A 21,486-nucleotide genomic window follows, 5' to 3' on the forward strand; every position below is an offset into this window, starting at 1 on the left:
CGGGGACAGGGATGAAACGCAGGGGGATTCCTGAGACACCCCGGAGGGCAGAGGGCCACAGGGAGAGGGCGAAGCGGTCTTCTGAGTGGAGGAGGAAAGGGCGGCGGCGGGCTGAGGATGCACCCACCCCTAGGCCTGGAGGTTTGAAGGGAGGGTGCTGAACGGTGGGGCCTGGGCCCTAAGGGACCCGCGTGTCCCGACCCAGCAGCCCCCAGCAGCCCCCAGCAGAGGAGTCTGGTGGGCGGGCCCGGCGGGGGCGGGGCTCTGGGCGGGATCGTGACTGGCCCCGCCCCCGCCCTGCCCCATAAAGGTCCCTGGCCGGTGGGACCTCGCACCCCAGCTGTCCTCCACTCATCCCTGGACAGGTCGGTTCCAGGAGGGCGATTCAGACACAGGAGCCAGGGCGGGGGTGGGAGGACCGCGGTGGGGAGGGAACTTGGGCCACTAACGTCCCCGCCTCCGCCTGCAGTGTCCCTGGCAGTCATGAGGCTCCTCCTGGCGCTGCCCGTCCTGGTGGTGGTCCTGTCCATGGTTCTGGAAGGTAAAAGTGCGCCAGGAGAATTGGGGTTGGAGTTTGGAATCGCGTCGCTGGGCCCGGCCACGGAGTCCAGCCCAGCGGATCCTGGAGAGCTCTGGGGCCCATCGGTGCCCTGGGTCCCCTGTGGCCCTCTGGCCACCCGCCCTCCCAGGAGGGCTGGACGTTCTCTAAAGGTCTGTCCCGAGGCTGGAGTCTGCCCAGGATCCCCGGGACTGATGACTTACTGACGCCCAGCCCAGTGGGACTGGCTGACCTGCTTCTTCCTCCTTGCAAGGGACAGGGAGGTGAGGGCCGCATAGTGCCCGCCCAGGATCCCAGGAACCCCTTTCCAGGACCTCCGTATCCTTCTCTGGAACCCCGTCCTAGGGCGTCTGCCGAATCACTGACATGTTTTCACCCTCCCTCATTTTGGGTGGCAGGCCCAGCCCCAGCCCAGGCCACACCAGACGTCCTCAGCACCCTGGAGAACATCCCAGATAAGCTGAAGGAGTTTGGAAACACCCTGGAGGACAAGACCCGGGCAGCCATCGACCACATCAGACAGAGTGACATTGCTACCAAGACCAGGTTAGGGCTCTTCCCAGGGTGTTGGGGGGACCTGTGGGTGAAGCACTGGAGGGCAGTCCACAATCAGCAGATTAGGGACACTTAGGCCCTAAGAGGCTGGCAACGTCCCTATGGTCTCACAGCTAAATCACAGAGTGCTCAGTCTCCAGAGACAAGTTTGCTGCCTCCCATCCGGGAAACATTTTAGAGATGCGCCGGTGAGGTCATGAAGGACCCCAAGCATGACAGTTCTCAGGCTGGTGTAGACCCCCTCCTCCTTCAAGGGCACCTGGCATTGGATCAATGCCAACACCATAGTTGACCAACCTCTGTTCCCTTGGGCGAGTGGAAAACCTTTCATTCCTTAGCAGGTGATTACCGAGCATCTGCTAAGTGCAGGGACGCCACCAGTGTGGGGAATTTCACAGGGAGGAACGAGGGGGGAGGACAGACGATGAACTAGTGGATTCCCAGGCTAGTCCAGGTGGCGCTCAGCAGTGTGGAGACCAAAGGAGGGTGGGTGTGACAGCCAAGGACAGGCCAGGGCTTTTTGGGATTTGGTGGCTGGGTCTGCTCTGAGGAGGTGACACTTTCAGCTGAGATCTGAGTGGTGAGGAAAGTGCAGCCGACCCGAACCCGAGCAGGGTGTTCTCTGTGCAGGGAGAGGGCACAGGCCCTGGGCAGGAAGTCCTGTCAGCGAGGAGAGGACTTCCGGGCTGGGGACAGGTCAGGAAGGGCCGGGGCTGGATGGAAAGTCCTGACTGAGGGGGCCAGCGGGGGCAGGAGCAGCCCCGGTGCAAGTGTTGGGAGAAGAGATGGCAGGCCTGAGGCCAGGCCAGGCGAAGTGCCGCGGCCCCAAAGGGCTCTGGTCCACCTGTGGAAACTGAGGCACGGGAGGCTTGACCCGCCCAGCGCAGGGGTCCCCGTGACCCCACAGATAAATGGGATGGAGAAAAGGAAGGGGAAGATGAGGGACTCAGGGAAGGAGTGGCTTCGGGACACCTGGGGGCCGGCTCCTGTGCTGACCCCGCCCCATCTCCCCACAGGAATTGGATTTCGGAGACATTCAACAAAGTGAAGGGGACACTCAAAGACACCTTCTCCCGAAGGCCTGAGGACAGAGCCTAAGCAAAGAGGCCTGCATGAGGCCCTCGTGGCCCCACCCCACACTAATAAAAATCCTATAAATAAAAAATCCTATAAAAATCCTGAGTGCCTCTTCACTGTGGGTCAGGGGCTGCGGACAGCGTTCGGGCAGTGCACTAAGGACAGCTGGCGAGGACTCCAGAGTATCCAGGTGCATGGACCCGGCCTGTGCTGAGGAGGTTTTAACTTTGTGATCCCCAATGAGGGGAAGCACAGTTGCTCCCTAAGGGCTTTGAGGCCCAGAGAGTGAAGTCCTCGCCCAACAGCCACATAGCCAGGAAGCAGAAAGCAGGACTGACGCTGTGCCACTGTTGTGGGGTGCAACTTAAGAACAGACCGATCACCAGATCACCACTGAGAAGTCCAAATTTGAGAGTCTTTATTAAGCCGACCGGCTGACTGTCTCACACAATAAAAAATGGCTGTTGGGAGAACAGCCCGAGCATAGGATTGCAGGGGTTCTTATGCCATAAATCAGTACATCAATCATAAATGTCTGCTGCTATGATTCGAAATTACAAACTAACATCATGAAATCCTCAGCAGAGTGGGGCATGGGTCAAAATGACCCTTACCTAGTTACAAACTGAAGAATGGTTACTAACATCCACACAATCACGGTTGACATCACGGTTCACATGGTGCATTGGTTAGGAGAAACAGGAATCAAAAGAGAACAACTTTTTATCACATAAGAATTGTCGGGGTTGGGGATGTAGCTCAGTTGGTAGAGTGCTTGCCTTGTGAGCACAAGGCCCTGGGTTCAAATCCTGGAACTGCAAAAAAAAAAAAAAAAGAGAGAGAATTGTCTTTTTGGGGCTGTGGTTGTGGCTCAGTGGTAGAGCAACTGCCTGGCATGCGTGAGGCCCTGGGTTCAATCCTCAGCCCCACATACAAATAAAATAAATGTGTACACCTACACTAAAAAAATTTTTTTTAATTGTCCTTTTGTGTTACCAAACATGTCATGTTAAGTAACTGATGATGGGTACAGAGGTGGGGTGTTCCCATGGGAGAAGCATTTCCTACATAACATGGGCTCTCAGGGTAAAATGGAGTCTGTTAGGTCATTGCCCATATAGCCTGGCCTGTAACGTTTCCATAAGACAAATCTGTCACCCTGTCACAGTCCCCACTGGTTTTGTGTACATAATCAAATCATCAATTCATTATTCATGTAGAGGCGATGGTAGTGGGTACATAACACCATTAGCTTAACAGACTGGATTCTATGTCTAACACATTTAGCTAAACAGTTTATCATGCATGGCCTGATTAAAAGCCCCAGTATAACTAGGATGAGAGGTCCCGCCATTGCGGTTATTAGAATAGTTAACCAGGGGTGCCAAGAGGACAGACTGTGGAACCAATTTCCCTCAGGTTTTCAGCTTTTCCTTTTTTTTTTTGAGCCTTTTTCTAATCAGAGATAAACTATCACTAATGACAGCTGAGAGTGGTTAGTATAGAAACAACAGCTCTCCCCTAAGGCCATACGTAATCCTCCTTATTTTAAAAACAGCAAATTTAATCCTCCTCTGTTTCGTAAAACTACCTCAGCAAGTGAATCAAGAGAATTTTTTAAGTGGCTTACAGGGTTTTTTTTTTTTTAAATTCACTTAAGTTCAGATCTATTTGTCTACTTAAGGTTTTGAAATTTTTGTTTTCTGTAGTGCAGCAGTCCCTACAGCTGTGGACAGAGCGATGCCTAATCTCACTAGGCGGGGAACTAAGACAGGGTGCTCGTTTAGATATTAGCCCCACATGTCCCCTTCCTCCCTCCCCATCACAAGAGTACACCTGGGGAATGACATGAACAGTAACACAGAATTCATCCCATTTCATAATCTCAGAAAGTTGAAGGGCCAGGCATGGAGTTACTCCTGACATACAAGTAAACCATGTTCCCTCAGGGGCCACAAAATGGTTGTCATATGGGCCTGAGGAAGTCCCAAGTACCACAGTAGCAAAAATAAGCAAGAGAAAAAACACAATTAACACTTTTCAGTCTTATCTTTAGAGGGTGGTTGGGGTCTCTGAGGGCTGTCCATTTTTCTGTTGTCTTCACTCAGATGTGATGAGTCCATGTTGCAAGTAAGGTCCCCTCCATTTCAGCCAGGTGTTAGTCCTTCTTTCTGGTACCATTTGATGTAGATGTAGTCTCCTGACTGGAATGGGTGGTGGAAATCAGGGGTCTTTTGGGGCTGGTTCTCTCATAAGTTGAACCTGTTGGAGAGACTTAACGACAGGTTAGAACGGGAGCAGGTTCTTGGTAAGGGTGGAGGAAGGGCTCTGGAAGCATTAACATTCTAGTCTCTCAGAGGTTGTGCCTCCAACTTTCTGGACCAATCTGGCCTTTATTTTTGTGATTTAACCCAATTACCTATCTATATTGACTGTCTTTTAATTTTTATCATTACCCCTTTTATTTTAGGGATTTCTTACTGTTGTAAGGAAAAAGGGCGATGACCACTCTTGCTGCTTCAAGCTGGGATGGGGGAAATGTGGGGTGGGGCAAGCAGTAAAAAGTTTCTTTTTAGAAATTAAGCAGTTTGGAGTTCCTTTTTAGAAATTGGGTCTTTTTAGGGGTAAAAGTCTGGTTCTGTGAAAGAAACAAAAAACCATGAGCACAAAATAAAAAACATCTGAAACATGTCAATGAATATCATGAAGATGTTAGAAATCAAAAATCTCTTACCAGGAGGTGGAAGAGCTGAGATATTGTTTACATAAAAAGTCCTAACAAAGTCTAACAAGGCTGGAGAGGATAAGGCCTTAATTGTACATCTCTAACACTATCAGCATTACCAGGAATGTAAACACAACATTTAGTTAAGTTACCTAATGTCATCTGACTTTTGTTAAATATCTTTATTGGCATGATCTCTTTGTTTAGTAGAGATCCCTTTATTTTTGTTACTTAGGGCTAGAGAGTCATACTAGCAAACATTGAATAAGTCTACCTGTATCGGAGGTTAGAAAAATCTGTAGGCCTTAAACTGGGTAAAATGGAGTCTGTTTGGTAACTCATGTTTGGTAACACAAAAGGACAATTTAAAAACTCATAACTCTGGCAGTTTCTCCTGATAGTGAACAGGCATTTTTGTCTAAGAATCTTTTTTGTCACCTCCAGTTTTACTTATTTTGGGAGGCTAACACAAGTGTACATCTCAAGTTACATTACTATTGTTTTGCTTTTAAAATATCCAGGAATGACTATGCTTTGGTTTTAACTGTTTTTGCTAGGTGTTTAAGATCAAGCTGGTCAAATTGACCTTGTTCCTATCTGTTGTTAAGAGTCAGCTGAGTTCCCACAAGGGTCACTCATGGGGAACTTGAGAGCAGTTCTTAGCTCCTTTAGTGCCATTTGCTAGGTAGGGTCTCCTTGATGAGGTGGCTTCCTTTGGAAGTATCAGGAATGTCTCCCTTTTCCAATGACCCGCCTCTGCAGCAGGTGCACTGACTGGCTTTTTATTCTCTAGTGGTCTAATCAATCTCCCTGATTGGGAGGTCATGTGGCCCAGAGTTGTAAAGTTCCTTAGAGAAATTCTCTTGTTCCCTGGGTTCAGACTGACTCTGAGGGAAAGAGCCAAATACTGATTCTCTTGTACCCCGATTTTAATCTCAATCTTTAAGTCTTGATCTTAAACATCTAGCAAGACAGTCTCATCAGTCATACGATAAGAGTAATGGGCTTTAAGTTTAATGTCTATGACTTTACAGTCATTTACCCCCTTTTATTTTAATTGGGATATAATCTGTCCTATAGGTGATAGCTTATTATCTCAAATTAATTCAGGTTATTTGTTCTTTTTTTTTTTTTTGAGCGGTACTGGGGATCGAACTCAGGGCCTTGTCGAACTCAGGGCCTTGTGCTTGCGAGGCAAGCACTCTATCAGCTGAGCTATCTCCCCAGCCCAGGTTGTTTGTTCTTGAAGCAGTACCTCTGCAAAACATTAATCAGGCAACAGTTACAGAGTTTACAAGGAAAATACAAAATGGAATTAACAACAGTAAAAACATATTTAGTTGTGTTATAACTATCTTAAGTTTTGGCTGAGCTATATTATATTCCTGTTTGCAATCACAGTAATTTTACAACAAAAAAACCCAATCTTTTAATATAATTTTAAATGAACTGAAGTCTGGCTTATTTTGGAGCCACTGTAACATGTAAGGTGGGAGGCAGAGCCTTATCTCAGGTAAGGTGGGGATCTTCACAAATCTTAGGTAAAGTGATCTAATTCTGAAGTTGATTTTTGCCTCTTTCTTAAATGTCATTTTACAAAGTTTATATATAATGTTTCCTGAGTCTATATGAACATTAGTTGACACAATATAACATTATATCTAAAACATGAATCAGAGAAAGGCTGAGAGAGCTTTTAACTTTCCTTTTATGTGAAAAGTGGGAAAATGCTTTTCTGTTTCATGATATTAACGTTTAAACAGATCAGGCCCTCATTATCTTTTAGAAATACATTTATATTTTTATCCCAGTGAAGAAGGTAACATAAGGTTCAGTTCTAGTTACAGAATATTAAATGACATAAATAAATCCCCAATAAAATTTACTATTCTTATAAGTCTAAAATTACCATTACAACCTAAGGTTGGAGAACACCAGCTTGATAAAATGTTATTTTAAAACTTTTATTTTAAAGACTGTATACCTGGAAGATATAAAGAAGAATAATAGAATCAAAATTACATTGATGTTTTTATATTATCCAAGTTTAACTTTTAAAGAAAATTTAGACATTGTAATGTAGTACAACACTCTAAAATAACAGTTGCTGTTTAACCAGAGTTGTATAAGCCCCAATTTTAAAGAATAGCTGTTCTAGAGAATAAAACTTAACAGACACAATGTTAAGAGTAAATTAATGTTTTAAGAATTATTGGTCATTTTAGCATATAGGCTGAACCCTGGTTTATATCAGTACATTAATATTTGACCTCAGGAAAAAAAAAACCTTGAATAGTTTTAACTGTTTTGTTACTTATATCTTAAACCTTTCAAAATTTATCCTTAATGTACACTTTTTAAAATCTCTTAATTAGACCCTCTTGTTGTTTACTTAGCTGTATTACAGCTATATTTTATCATATAAAGTCTTTTTCCCTACAAACATTTTTTTACTAAATATATTTTTAAATCTAGAACCTTCTAATTTTTAATCTGTTGATCCCCTTTTTAAAAATTTTTTATTAATTTTTTTATTTTTACAGACTGCATTTTGATTCATTGTACACAAATGGGGTACAACTATTCATTTCTGTGGTTGTACACAATATAGATTCACACCATTCATGTAATCATATAAATACATAGGGTAATACTGTCTGTCACATTCTACTATCTTTCCATCCCCCACCCCCTCCTGCCCCATTTTCCTCTACACCATCCAAAGTTCCTTCATTCTTCTCTTCCCCTGCCCCTTCAACCCCCTCATTATATATTGTCATCCACTTTTTAGAGAAAATATTCCGCCTTTGGTTTTTTGGGTTTGGCCTATTTCACTTAGCAGGATATTTTCCAACTTCATCCATTTACCAGCAAATGCCATAATTTTATTCTTCTTTATGGCTGAGTAATATTCCATTGCATATATACCACAGTTTCTTTATCCATTTGTCGGTTGAAGGGCATCTAGGTTTGTTCCACAATCTAGATATTGTGAATTGAACTGCTGTGAACATTAATGTGGCTGCATCACTGTAGTATGCTGATTTTAAGTCCTTTGGGTATAAACCAAGGAGTGAGATAGCTGGGTCAAATGGTGGGTCCATTCCAAGTTTTCTGAGGAATCTCCATACTGCTTTCCAGAGAGGCTGCACCAATTTGCAACTCCACCAGTAATGTATGAGTGTGCCTTTTTCCCCACATCCATGCCAACACTTATCATTGCTTGTGTTCTTGATAAGAGTCATTTTGACTGGAGTTAAATGAAATCTTAGGGTGGTTTTAATTTGCATTTCTCTAATTACTAGGGATGATGAGCACTTTTTCACATATTTCTTGATCACCTGTGTATCTTCTTCTGTGAAGTGTCTGCCAGTTCCTGAGCCCATTTATTGATTGGATTCTTTGTATTTTGGGTGTAAAGCTTTAAAAATTCTTTATAAACTTTGGAGATTATTGCTCTGTCTGAGGTGTGTGTGGAAAAGAAAAGATTTTCTCCCACTCTGTAGGCTCTCTTTTCACATTATTAATTGTTTCCTGTGCTGAGAAAAAACTTTTTAGTTTGAATCTATCCCATTTATTGATCCTTGCTTTTACTTCTTGCACTATGGGGGTCTTGTTAAGGAAGTCTGGTCCTAAGCCAACATGATGGAGATTCGGGTCTACTTTTTCTTCTATTTGGTGAAGGGTCTCAGGTCTAATTCCTAGATCCTTGATCCATTTTGAGTTGAGTTTTGTACAGGGTGAGAGATAGGGGTTTAGTTTCATTTTACTGCATATGGATTTCCAGTTTTGCCAGCACTATTTGTTGAAGAGCTTATCTTTCCTCCATTATAAGTTTTTGGCACCTTTGTCTAGTATGAAGTTACTGTATTTATGTGGATATGTCTCCGTGTCTCCTATCCTGTACCATTGGTCTACCTGTCTATTTTGGTGCCAGTCCCATGCCGTTTTTGTTACTATTGCTCTATAGTAGAGTTTAAGGTCTGGTATTGTGATACCTCCTGCATCACTCTTCCTGCCCAGGATTGCTTTGGCTATTCTGGGTCTTTTGTTCTTCCAGATGAATTTCATGATTGCTTTTCCTGTTTCTATGAGAAATGTCATAGGGATTTTAATTGGAATTGTGTCAAATCTGTATAGTGCCTTTGGAAGTATGGCCATTTTGATATTAATTCTGCCAATCCAAGAACACGGGAGATCTTTCCATCTCCTAAGGTCTTCTTTAATTCTTTCTTTAATGTTCTGTAGTTTTCATTGTAGAGATCTTTCACCTCCTTAGTTAGATTGAGTTCCAAGTATTTTTTTTTTTTGAGGCTATTGTGAATGGAGTTGTTTTCTTCCTTTCCATTTCAGATGTTTCATCGCTTATGTATAAAAAGGCTTTAGATTTATATGTGTTGATTTTATATCCTGCTATTTTGCTGGATTCATTTATTAGGTCTAGAAGTTTTCTGGAGGAGTTTTTTGGATCCTCTAAATATAAAATCTTGTCATCAGCAAATAGTGACAGCTTGAATTCCTCTTTTCCTATTCATATCCCTTTAATTTCTTTGGTCTGTCTAATTGCTCTGACTAGTGTTTCAAGGACGATGTTGAATAGAAGTGGTAAAAGAGGGTATCCCTGTCTTGTTCCAGTTTTTAAAGGGAATGGTTTCAGTTTTTCTCCATTAAGAATGATGTTGGCCGTGGCTTTAGCATAAATAGCCTTTACAACATTGAGGTATGTTCCTACTATCCCTAATTTTTCTAGTATTTTGAGCATGATGGGGTGTTGTATTTTGTTGAATGCTTTCTCTGTGTCAATTGAAATAATCATATAATTTTTATCCTTAAGTCTATTGATGTGATAAATTACATTTATTGATTTCTGGATGTTGAACCACCTTGCATCTGGGGATAAACCCCACTTGATTGTGGTGCGCTATCTTCTTAATATGCTTTTGTATGCAATTTGCCAGAATTTTGTTAAGGATTTTTGTGTCAGAGATATCAGTCTAAAATTTTCTTTCCTTGATGTGTCTTTGTCTGGTTTGGGCATGAGGGTGATTCTAGCTTCATAGAATGAGTTTGGAAGGGTTCCCTCCTTTTCTATTTCTTGGAGTACTCTGAGACGTATTGGGATGAGTTCCTCATTGAAGGTCATGTAGAACTTGGCTGAGAATCCATCTGGTCCTGGACTTTTCTTGGTTGATAGGTTTTTGATAGCTTCTTCCATTTCATTGCTTGAAATTGATCTGTTTAAATTGTATATGTCCTCCTGGTTCAGTTTGGGAGGAACATGTCTCTAGAAATTGTCGATGTCTTCGAGATATTCTAATTTGTGGCAGTATAGATTTTCCAAAGTAGCGTCTCATTATGTTATGTATTTCAGTGGTGTCTGTTATGATATTTCCTTTTCCTTTTTTTTTCCTTAGTAATTTGAGTTTTCTCTCTCCTTCTCTTTGTTAGTGTGGCTAGGGGTTTGTCTATTTTGTTTACTTTTTCAATGAACCAACTTTTTGTTTTGTCAATTTTTTAAATTGTTTCTTTTGTTTCAATTTCATTGATTTCAGCTCTGATTTTAATTATTTCCTGTCCTCTATTACTTTTGTTGTTCTTCTCTTCTTTTTCTAGGGCTTTGAGCTGTAATGTTAGGTCATTTAGTTGTTGACTTTTTCTTCTTTTCTTGAATGCTCTCCATGCAATGCATTTTCCTCTTAGTACTGCTTTCATAGTGTCTCAGAGATTTTGATATTGTTCTCATTTACCTCTAAGAATTGTTTTATCTCCTCTCTGATGTTTTCTGTTATCCATGCTTCATTCAATAGCATATTATTTAGTCTCCAGGTGTTGGAGTAATTTCTGTTTTTTATTTTGTCATTGATTTCTAATTTCATTCCATTATGATCTGATAGAACATGAGGTAGTATCTCTATTTTTTGCATTTACTAAGGGCTGTTTTGTGGCATAACATATGGTCTATTCTAGAGATGTGCTGCTGAGAAGAAAGTGTATTCGCTCATTGATGGATGGAATGTTCTATATATGTCTGTTAAGTCTAAGTTATTGAATATGTTATTGACTTCTATGGTTTCTTTGTTTAGTTTTTGTTTGGAAGATCTATCCAGTGGTGATAGCGGTGTGTTAAAGTCACCCAGAATTATTGTGTTGTGGTCTACCTGATTCCTGGAATTCTGAAGGATTTGTTTGATGTACATGGATGCACCATTGTTTGGAGCATAAATATTTACAATCATTATGTCTTTCTGATTTATGGTTCCCTTAAGCAGTATGAAATGTCCTTCTTTATCCCTTTTGACTAATTTTGGCTTGAAGTCCACTTTATCTGAAATAAGATAGAAACTCCTGCTTTTTTACTGAGTCTGTGTTCATGGTTGGTTTTTTCCCATCCTTTCACCTTTAGTCTGTGGATGTCTTTTTCTATGAGACAAGTCTCTTGAAGGCAGCATATTGTTGGGTCTTTCTTTTTAATCCAATATGCCAGTCTATGTGTTTGATGAGTTTAAGCCATTAACCTTTCAGGTTATTATTGAGATATGATTTGTATTCCGAGACATTTGGGCTTATTTTTGGTTTTTAAGTTGGCTTGCTTTCTCCTTTGAATGAATTTTCCTTTAAGGTAGTTCCTCCCTTTGCTGACCTACATTTTTGTTTTTCATTTCCTCCTCATGGAATATTTTGTTGAGAACGTTCTGTAGTGCAGGCTTTCTATTTGTAATTTTTTTAAACTTTTGTTTATCATGGAAGGATTTTATTTCATCTTCAAATCTGAAAGTTAGTTTTGCTGGGTATAGGATTCTTGGTTGGCAGCCATATGCCTTCAGGGCTTGAAATATGTTTTCTTAGGCCCTTCTTCCTTTTAGAGTCTGGGTTGAGAAATCTGCTGATATCCATACTGGTTTCCCCCTATATGAAATCTGATACTTTTCTCTTGCAACCTTCAAAATCCTATCTTTATTTTGTATGTTAGGCATTTTCATTATAATGTGCCTTGGTGTGGATCTGTTGTGATTCTGTGCATTGGGTGTTCTGTAAGCCTCTTGTATTTGATTTTCCATTTCATTCTTCAGGTTTGGGAAACTTACTGATATTATTTCATTGAACAGGTTGTTCATTCCTTTGGTTTGTATCTCTCTGACTTCCTTGATCCTGATAATTCTTAAATTTAGTCTTTTCATGATATCCCATAGTTCTTGGAGATTCTGTTCATGATTTCTTACCATCTTCTCTGTTTGGGCAACTTTATTTTCAAGATTCAATATTTTGTCTTCATTGTCTGAGGTTCTGTTTTCCAAGTGGTGTATTGTGTCGGTGATGCTTTCCATTGAGTTTTTTTATTTGGTTTATTGTTTCCTTCATATCAAGGATTTCCATTTGGCTTTAGTTATTTTTTTAATCTACATCTCTTTGTTGAAATGATCTTTTGCTTCCTGCAGTTCCTTTTTCAACTGCTTATTGGAGTGATCATTCATTGCCTGCATTTACTCTCTTATCTCATCCTTTGCTTCACGAATCATCTGATTCATGTAAAATCCTAAGTCCTTTTCTGACATTTCTTCTACCATGCTGTCACTGGAATCTATTAATATAGAATCTAGATTTGTTTGGATCATTTTCTTCCCTTGTTTTTTCATGTTGTTCATGCATCTTCCCCTTTAGCAGTGCGGATCTGGGGTATTGCAGTTTCCCCCCTATAGGCTTATAGTGACCCTATAGGTTTCCAAAACCTTTTCTTTAAGGGGGAGATCAATATTAGCAGTGCCCAGTTCAGACAGCATGCAACCCTAAACCAAATATCCCCTATGAGGACATTAACAATATTGTCATAATAAACAGAATGAGTTCAATTATTATCTTCAGTGTAACAAACAGATTTGCAATAAGGTCTGCAGATTCTAATGAAGGACAAAGAGGATGTGGAGGGGTATAGGATGTAGCTGTTAATGGGAAAAGAAAAGAATATACAGAAGTTCTAGATCATAGAAAGTGTGAGAGTATAATCAAAAGAAGTCAGTTGTTAACATGAGAAAAGGGAGAAAGAGACTCTGAGGAAACAGGTAAACAAAAGGAAAAGAGATCGAGAAAAGTAAAGAAATAAAAACTTAAAATTTTTCAATACGGAGAAAAAAGAAAATCTACACTATAACAATCATATAGTATTCAACCTCCCAGTCTTCAGTAGCCTGATACATGAGAGGTACCTGATAGTGAGCTTCAAGTCTCCAGCAGGCTCTCAGGATGGGATTTGCCCCACCTAAAGATGGGTGATATGGCTTCCAGGATCATCCAAGATGGCTGCTCCAGCTTCCAAATGTGTTGACAAATGGGGAGCTGCAGCTTGGGGTGTGGATGTGGTTGGCTGGAGGTCCTGGAGCCAGGGTGCAGTTGGTCAGGCAGGGGTTCTGGAGGTGGGGTGTGATCAGTCTGGTTGCAGGATCCTGTAGGCCAGGTGCAGTCAGTCTGAGGGTCCTGGTGATAGGGCACAGTCAGTTGGTCTGGGGGTCCTGGTGGCGGGGAGCAGTCAGTTAATGTGAGGACCCCAGAGGCAGGGAGTGATCGGTCAGGCTGAGGGATCCTAGAGAAGGGGCTCAGTCAGCCCAGCCAGGGGTCCTGTAGGGCCTGGTTATTGTCTCAAAATGGCAGCAGACACGTGTAACCAAACCTGCAGTTACTGTGATAGTGAACTTCCAGGCAAGAGCAGGCAGTTGGAGCTCCACTGGTGATCTGTGGTCAGATCAGGAGGTGAGCCTTGGGCAGTGGGTGATGGATAGGTGAAAGACAGGCGATGGACAGGCAAGAGGCAGGCAATAATAGGCACCTGACAGTGAGCAATCTGCACTCAAAAAGGTGTCCATATGCTGGTAGATTGCAGGTGATCACAGTAGACAAATCGGGTAAACAGCAGGGGATCCATAAGCAGCAAAAACTGCCTCACCAACTGCCTGAAACCCGAGTTACGGAGCAACAAGGAACACAGCCTCTCTAGTCTGCCATCTTGGATCTCCAAAAATATTTAAAATTCAGCAGTACCTTTTTTAATCACAGCACGTCAACTGAGTATATCCTCTCAGAATTGTTCTTGGGTACATTCTGGTTTCAGAGGTCTTAGCCACAGAAGGCCAGTTCCACTCCTCAGGGCTCAAGGTGACACAGAACATCATGGCTGAAGAGCGTGGCAGAGGGAAACTGCTCATATCACAATCAGGAAACAAAAAGAGGTCTCTCTCACAGAATTTAGAGAGAGAAAAGATGTCACAGCGGATTCCGTCATCAGTGGCCCTTCTCTGGAATCCCTGGAAATTGGTCAATTTGATTGAAGGGGGTACATGATGAACATGAGGGATACTGACCAGTCCACACTCAAGAGCAACGAAAAACAGAAAAAGATGAACAAACACAGGACAGGCAAGACACCAAAGACACTGACAAGTGGCCACTCCTCATTCCTGACCTGAGGGCCTGGGCAACCTCTCATCACAGTCTAGGACTCGGGAAGTAATTCTGCGTCCTAGCCTTCCTCAGAGCCCCCAGATACAGATCCGCCAGAAACAGATTTACCAGTCTCCCAGGGGTGCAGAAACAGGTGACTCTTGGAGAATTTAGTTCAGTCCTGGGATGGAGCTCCACAGATCGGGCAGCCTGGGGCTGAGGAACATCTCTCAGAGGCCTTCCCCCAGGAGCAATGCTGTGGCCTCTCCCCTCAGCAGGAGTTCCCAGGTCAGTGCTGAGCAGTGGCTATCCACCAGGCAGCAAGGATCTCGCTGGGGACTCCAAATGTTGTAGGGCGCGACTTAAGAACAGACCAATCACCACTGAGAAGTCCAAATTTGAGAGTCTTTATTAAGCCGACTGACTGTCTCACACAATGTCCAAAAAATGACTACTGGGAGAACAGCCCCGTCCACAGGGTTGTAGGGGTTCTAATACTGTTGCTATGATTTGAAATTACAAACGAACATCATGAAATCATTAGCAGAGGAGGAAGTGGGTCAAAAAGACCCTACCTAGGTACAAACAAAAGAATGGTTACTAACATCTAAACAATCATGATTCACATCACCATTCACATGATGCATTGTTTAGGAGAAAAAGGAATGAAAAGAGAACAATTTTTCATCACATAAGAATTGCTATTTTATATTGCTAAACATGTCATGCTAAGTAACTGATGATGGGTACAGAGATAGGGTGTTCCTATGGGAGAAGCATTTCCTACATAACATGGAGTCTCAGAGCCAACTGGAGTCTAAAGTCATGACCCATATAGCCAGGCCTGTAAAGTCTCCATGAAGCCAAATCTGTCAGCCCAACACACTACTTCCCTGGTAGGGGCTGCCCAGGATGAGGGACAGGTTTGATAGACCACAGCACTCAGTAGCTGCTCATTAAACTTCAAATGCAGAGGGGCGGGGACAAGGAGGCTGGCAAGGGTGAGACTGGCTGGAGCCCTCAAGGAGACCAGCAGAGCCTCACCCTCCAGGTCTCAACCCTGACCCCCCCTCCAGGAAGCCTACTTGACCCCTAGGCTGGGTCAACAACCTCCTCCCAGCCCTGCCCACTCTGGGTCACCAATGCCTGGGGACTGGACTACACGTCCCCAGAGGGCAGGACCCAGGCTGCTGTCCCCTCAGTGTCTCCAGGCACTGCCCAGCGTAGAAGCAGTCCCAATTCAGGCTATCAGTCATATGTGGTAACATAATGCAGCTAAATTTGAATAAAAGTCCATCTTTTTCCCATATTTTAATTGGCGCAATAGAGTGGCACAACGGAAAGATTTGGGGTGGCCGTTTCTGGCAGCAGGGTGGAACCCAGGCACTCTAGCACTGAGCTGCATCCCAGCCCTTTCAGGGTGTGGTGGCACAGGCCTGTGATCCCAGCAGCTGGGGGACTGAGGCAGGAGGATCACCCAGTGCAAGGCCAGCCTGGGCGACTTTGCAAGACTGTGTCTCCAAAGAAAAGTCAAAGGGCTGGCGAAGTAGCCCAGCACCCCTGCTCAATCCCCAACACCAGGAAAAGAAAGAAAGAAAGAAAGTGGGGGGGAGAGGGAGAGAAGGAGAGAGAGAGAGAGAGAGAGAGAGAGAAGAAAGAAAGAAAGAAAGGAAGGAAGGAAGGAAGGAAGGAAGGAAGGAAGGAAGGAAGGAAGGAGAGGAGAGGAGAGGAGAGGAGAGGAAGGGATAGGAGAGGAGAGAAAAGAAAACACAGTAGTTAGTGAAGGAAGTCAGACACCAAACCAAAAGGAAGGAAGGGAAGAAAGAGAGAGAGACACAGAGGAGAGCAGAGGAGAGCACAGGGGAGAGGAGGAGAGGAGAAATAAGAAAACCCAGGAGGTAGTGAAGGAAGTCAGACACCAAACCATCCGTCTGATTCACTCATGTGAAATTCCCAGGGAGGCGACTCCACAGGGCAGAAGGTGGAGCTGGGGTGCCCACATCAGGGAGAAAGGGAGATGGGGCAGGACCCAGAAGGCCTGTGGGTTTCCCTCGGAAATGAAGGAATGTTCTGGAACAGGTGGTGATGGCCGTGCACACCTGTGAGCACACTAAAGACCTCGGCAGGTGCTGTGTTTCCCACTTGTTTATTTATCTGCGTGTGCAGTGCTGGGCAGGGAACCCTGCAGGCCAGCGCTCTGCCCTGAGCTGCATCTTGGGCCCTCCTCCTTTCCTACTGAGCAGGGCCTCCCTCAGTGCCCAGGCTGGCTTGGAACTTGCCATCTTCCTGCCCAGCCTCCCCGCAGGCGCTGGGACCCTACATGGGCTCCACTGTGCCAGCTTCCAGGGCGAATTTATGGGATGCCAACGGTATTTCAGTTTTCCCACATGAGTGAATGGATGGATGGACGCTTCCCAGGGAGGGGACACTCGCATCTCTTCCACCTCTGGTTCCCTAGCAAGACTCAGCGCAGCCAGCAGGGGAGGTGCGGGGTTAGAGAGGCCAGAGGAAAGCCCAGAGGCCAGAGGAAAGCCCTGAGGGTGTGTGGGTATGGGGTGAGGGGAGGGGTCCTGGCTGGGCAAGGACCCTGGGTCAAGTGCAGAGGACAGTGACTGGTGCGGATGGCCAGGCCTGCTGGCTTGAAGAACATGCTCGGTGGCCCTGAAACGCTGTCTGCCAGCAGACAGGCCCTGGGATTTGGGGTCCGTTGCCACCAGGCCCGGGCCCTGCTGCTGAGGGCTCTGCTCCCTTCACCCTCCCAGCCCCCACACGTGTATATGAGCTGCCTCTGAAGTCCACTGTGAGTGACCTTTGGCCTGTCCCTGTCACTAGGATGAGCAAACATTGCGAGCAGCAAACAGCAAACAGCCCATGGCCCTCCCTGGCCACTGGCCTTGGAGCTGGGGCAGGGGACACAGTCCTGCTGTGACCACCCCCAGTCCTGCTCCATGTCCCTCTGGCCCTCTAGAGTCCTGGCGGGAGGGGCAGAGGAAGTCCCTGCCTGGCCAGAGGCCTGAGAGGCCCTTGTGCCCATGGACCCGCACGCTGCAGCCCAGTGCCCTCGTGTGTAACAAGGGGATTGTGCTAGGCGGGGTGGCCCAGCTTGTCATCCGAGTGGCTCAGGAGCTTGAGGCAGGCGGATGGAGAGTGTGAGGCCAGGCTCGGCAACCTGGTGAGACCCCAACTCAAAATAAAAATAAAAGGGGCTGGGGATGTGCTCAGTGGAAAGACGCCCTGGGTTCCACCCCCAGTGCCAATAAATACAAAAATAGGCAGGGGAGACATGTACTCCGAAGAGGAAAGAGTTCACGGTCGGGAAGTTAGGACCCCAGAGATCACCAGGGACACTGAGGACGCTCCCAGGGGCAAGGGGCAGGCAGCTGCGAGGCCAGCCTGAGGGAAGGGCTGGGGGCGCAGGGGCGCAGGGGCAGGAGCCAGTCACAGAGAAGAGTGTGAGCTGGGGAGTTTGCAGAGCAGGGGGTGACGGTGGAAGAGGTGGGCTGGGGACAAGCGGGGACAGGGATGAAACGCAGGGGGCGTTCCTGAGACACCCCGGAGGGCAGAGGGCCACAGGGAGAGGCCGAAGCTTTCTTCTGAGTGGAGGAGGAAAGGGCGGCGGCGGGCTGAGGATGCACCCACCCCTAGGCCTGGAGGTTTGAAGGGAGGGTGCTGAACGGTGGGGCCTGGGCCCTAAGGGACCCGCGTGTCCCGACCCAGCAGCCCCCAGCAGCCCCCAGCAGAGGAGTCTGGTGGGCGGGCCCGGCGGGGGCGGGGCTCTGGGCGGGATCGTGACTGGCCCCGCCCCCGCCCTGCCCCATAAAGGTCCCTGGCCGGTGGGACCTCGCACCCCAGCTGTCCTCCACTCATCCCTGGACAGGTCGGTTCCAGGAGGGCGATTCAGACACAGGAGCCAGGGCGGGGGTGGGAGGACCGCGGTGGGGAGGGAACTTGGGCCACTAACGTCCCCGCCTCCGCCTGCAGAGTCCCTGGCAGTCATGAGGCTCCTCCTGGCGCTGCCCGTCCTGGTGGTGGTCCTGTCCATGGTTCTGGAAGGTAAAAGTGCGCCAGGAGAATTGGGGTTGGAGTTTGGAATCGCGTCGCTGGGCCCGGCCACGGAGTCCAGCCCAGCGGATCCTGGAGAGCTCTGGGGCCCATCGGTGCCCTGGGTCCCCTGTGGCCCTCTGGCCACCCGCCCTCCCAGGAGGGCTGGACGTTCTCTAAAGGTCTGTCCCGAGGCTGGAGTCTGCCCAGGATCCCCGGGACTGATGACTTACTGACGCCCAGCCCAGTGGGACTGGCTGGCCTGCTTCTTCCTCCTTGCAAGGGACAGGGAGGTGAGGGCCGCATAGTGCCCGCCCAGCATCCTGGGAACCCCTTTCCAGGACCTCCGTATCCTTCTCTGGAACCCCGTCCTAGGGCGTCTGCCGAATCACTGACATGTTTTCACCCTCCCTCATTTTGGGTGGCAGGCCCAGCCCCAGCCCAGGCCACACCAGACGTCCTCAGCACCCTGGAGAACATCCCAGCTGCTGACTCCCAGCCCTGACATGTTTTCACCTCTCCCTCATATTTTTGGTCAGGTCCTGCCCCAGCCCAGGCCTCCCCAGCACAGGCCGCCCCAGAAGTCTCTAGCACCTTTGAGCACCACCTGGCTAAACGGGAGTCCGGAGATGATGACTGCACAGCGCCTCAAAACCAGAATACCATTAGGTGAGGGCTTCCCAGGGTGTGCTAGGGGGACTCTGAGGGCGAAGGCCTGGAAGGCTGCCCAAGAATAGCAGATGGGGACACCGAGGCTCTAGGAGGTGGACAACGTCCCTGTTGTCACACAGCTAAATCGCAGGGTGCTTAATGTCAGGGGACGAGTTTCTTGATCCCATCCTGGACACACTGCAGATATGGACCTGGGTGTTCATGAGGACTCCAAACACAACAGTCCCCGTCTGGTGTCTCCTCCCTGTGTGATCCCAGGAGAGGGGCATGACCACCAGCCCCCATCTCCTCACCTGTACAATGGGGAGTTCTGAGGGGAAGTTGAGAGGGCCCTGCCAGGCATCTGGCTAGGATCAATGCTGACACACTAATCAGTCACCCTCTGTTCCCTTGGGCGAGTAGAAAACCTTTCATTCCTTGGCAGGTGATTACCAAGCATCTGCTAAGTGCAGGGACGCCACCAGTGTGGGGAATTTCACAGGGAGGAACGAGGGGGGAGGACAGACGATGAACTGGTGGATTCCCAGACTAGTCCAGGTGGCGCTCAGCAGTGTGGAGACCAAAGGAGGGTGGGTGTGACAGCCAAGGACAGGCCAGGGCTTTTTGGGATTTGGTGGCTGGGTCTGCTCTGAGGAGGTGACACTTTCAGCTGAGATCTGAGTGGTGAGGAAAGTGCAGCCGACCCGAACCCGAGCAGGGCGTTCTCTGTGCAGGGAGAGGGCACAGGCCCTGGGCAGGAAGTCCTGTCAACGAGGAGAGGACTTCCGGGCTGGGGACAGGTCAGGGAGGGCCGGGGCTGGATGGAAAGTCCTGACTGAGGGGGCCAGCGAGGGCAGGAGCAGCCCCGGTGCAAGTGTTGGGAGAAGAGATGGCAGGCCTGAGGCCAGGCCAGTCGAAGTGCCGCGGCTCCAAAGGGCTCTGGTCCACCTGAGGAAACTGAGGCACGGGAGGCTTGACCCGCCCAGCGCAGGGGTCCCCGTGACCCCACAGATAAATGGGATGGAGAAAAGGAAGGGGAAGATGAGGGACTCAGGGAAGGAGTGGCTTCGGGACACCTGGGGGCCGGCTCCTGTGCTGACCCCGCCCCATCTCCCCACAGGTGTTGGTTTTATTGCTTATTCAGCTCAGTTTGTTAGCAGCTCAAAGACACCTTCTCCCGAAGGCCTGAGGACAGAGCCTAAGCAAAGAGGCCTGCATGAGGCCCTCGTGGCCCCACCCCACACTAATAAAAATCCTATAAATAAAAAATCCTATAAAAATCCTGAGTGCCTCTTCACTGTGGGTCAGGGGCTGCGGACAGCGTTCGGGAGGTGCACTAAGGACAGCTGGTGAGGACTCCAGAGTATCCAGGTGCGTGGACCCGGCCTGTACTGAGGAGGTTTTAACTTTGTGATCCCCAATGAGGGGAAGCACAGTTGCTCCCTAAGGGCTTTGAGGCCCAGAGAGTGAAGTCCTCGCCCAACAGCCACATAGCCAGGAAGCAGAAAGCGGGACTGACGCTTCATCCAGGCACTTGCCCTGTGCTACTTCCCTGGTTGGGGCTGCCCAGGATGAGGGACAGGTTTGATAGACCACAATACTCAGTAGCTGTTCATTAAACTTCAAATGCAGAGGGGCGGGGACAAGGAGGCCGGCAAGGGTGAGACTGGCTGGAGCCCTCAAGGAGACCAGCAGAGCCTCACCCTCCAGGTCTCAACCCTGACCCCCCCTCCAGGAAGCCTACTTGACCCCTAGGCTGGGTCAACAACCTCCTCCCAGCCCTGCCCACTCTGGGTCACCAATGCCTGGGGACTGGACTACACGTCCCCAGAGGGCAGGACCCAGGCTGCTGTCCCCTCAGTGTCTCCAGGCACTGCCCAGCATAGAACCAGTCCCAGTTTAGGGCATCAGTCATATGTGGTAACATAATGCAGCTAAATTTGAATAAAAGTCCATCTTTTTCCCATATTTTAATTGGTGCAATAGAGTGGCACAACGGAAAGATTTGGGGAGGCTGTTTCTGGCAGCAGGGTGGAACCCAGGCACTCTAGCTCTGAGCTACACCCCAGCCCTTTCTTTGACTTATTGATTGTGTCTGAGGCAGAGTCTTGCCGAGTGAGCCGGGCTGGCCTTGAACTTGGGAGCCTCCTGCTCCAGCCTCCCCAGTGGCTGGGAATGCACCGCCCCAGGCTGAAGGTCCATCTGAACACCTTGAGCCGCTAGGACCCCCTGCGAGGGAGAGGCTAGCGGCTCCTACGTGCCCTTTGCCTCTGTGTGCTGGGCTGGACCCCAGGGCCCCGGGCCTGCTGGCATGCACTCTGCCACCCAACTGCAGCTCTGGCCTTCCAGCCGCTCCCCTGCTCTGTCCCCCACCTGCCTTCTCTACTGTGTGATATCTACTTCATCAGTGGACTGTTGACCCGCTGGCTCCAGTTCTTAGGAGCCATGT

General features: G+C 47.5%; 1 protein-coding gene and 1 long non-coding RNA gene across 2 annotated transcripts; both read left to right on the forward strand.

Moving 5' to 3' along the window:
- The first annotated feature begins 286 nt into the window (after positions 1 to 286).
- APOC1 (apolipoprotein C1) lies at positions 287 to 2,290 on the forward strand. The gene is made up of 4 exons (XM_079119030.1): positions 287 to 365; positions 470 to 541; positions 958 to 1,105; positions 2,131 to 2,290. The coding sequence occupies exons 2-4, from the start codon at positions 484 to 486 to the stop codon at positions 2,210 to 2,212; spliced, it is 288 nt and encodes a 95-aa protein (XP_078975156.1). The 5' UTR covers positions 287 to 365; positions 470 to 483; the 3' UTR covers positions 2,213 to 2,290.
- A 16,114-nt stretch (positions 2,291 to 18,404) lies between these two features.
- On the forward strand, positions 18,405 to 19,040 carry LOC306648736. Its single transcript, XR_013760465.1, has 2 exons — positions 18,405 to 18,754; positions 18,872 to 19,040. It is a non-coding gene; the product is annotated as an uncharacterized lncRNA (long non-coding RNA).
- The last annotated feature ends 2,446 nt before the right edge of the window (positions 19,041 to 21,486 follow it).

The sequence above is a fragment of the Sciurus vulgaris genome (assembly GCF_902686455.1).
Source record: "Sciurus vulgaris genome assembly, chromosome: 17".
NCBI lineage: Eukaryota > Metazoa > Chordata > Mammalia > Rodentia > Sciuridae > Sciurus > Sciurus vulgaris.

Coding starts and splice junctions, on each gene's coding strand:
- APOC1 (XM_079119030.1), top strand. CDS start 484: ATGAGGCTCCTCCTGGCGCTGCCCGTCCTGGTGGTGGTCCTGTCCATG. Junction 542..957: donor CCTGTCCATGGTTCTGGAAG/GTAAAAGTGCGC, acceptor TTTGGGTGGCAG/GCCCAGCCCCAGCCCAGGCC. Junction 1,106..2,130: donor GACATTGCTACCAAGACCAG/GTTAGGGCTCTT, acceptor ATCTCCCCACAG/GAATTGGATTTCGGAGACAT.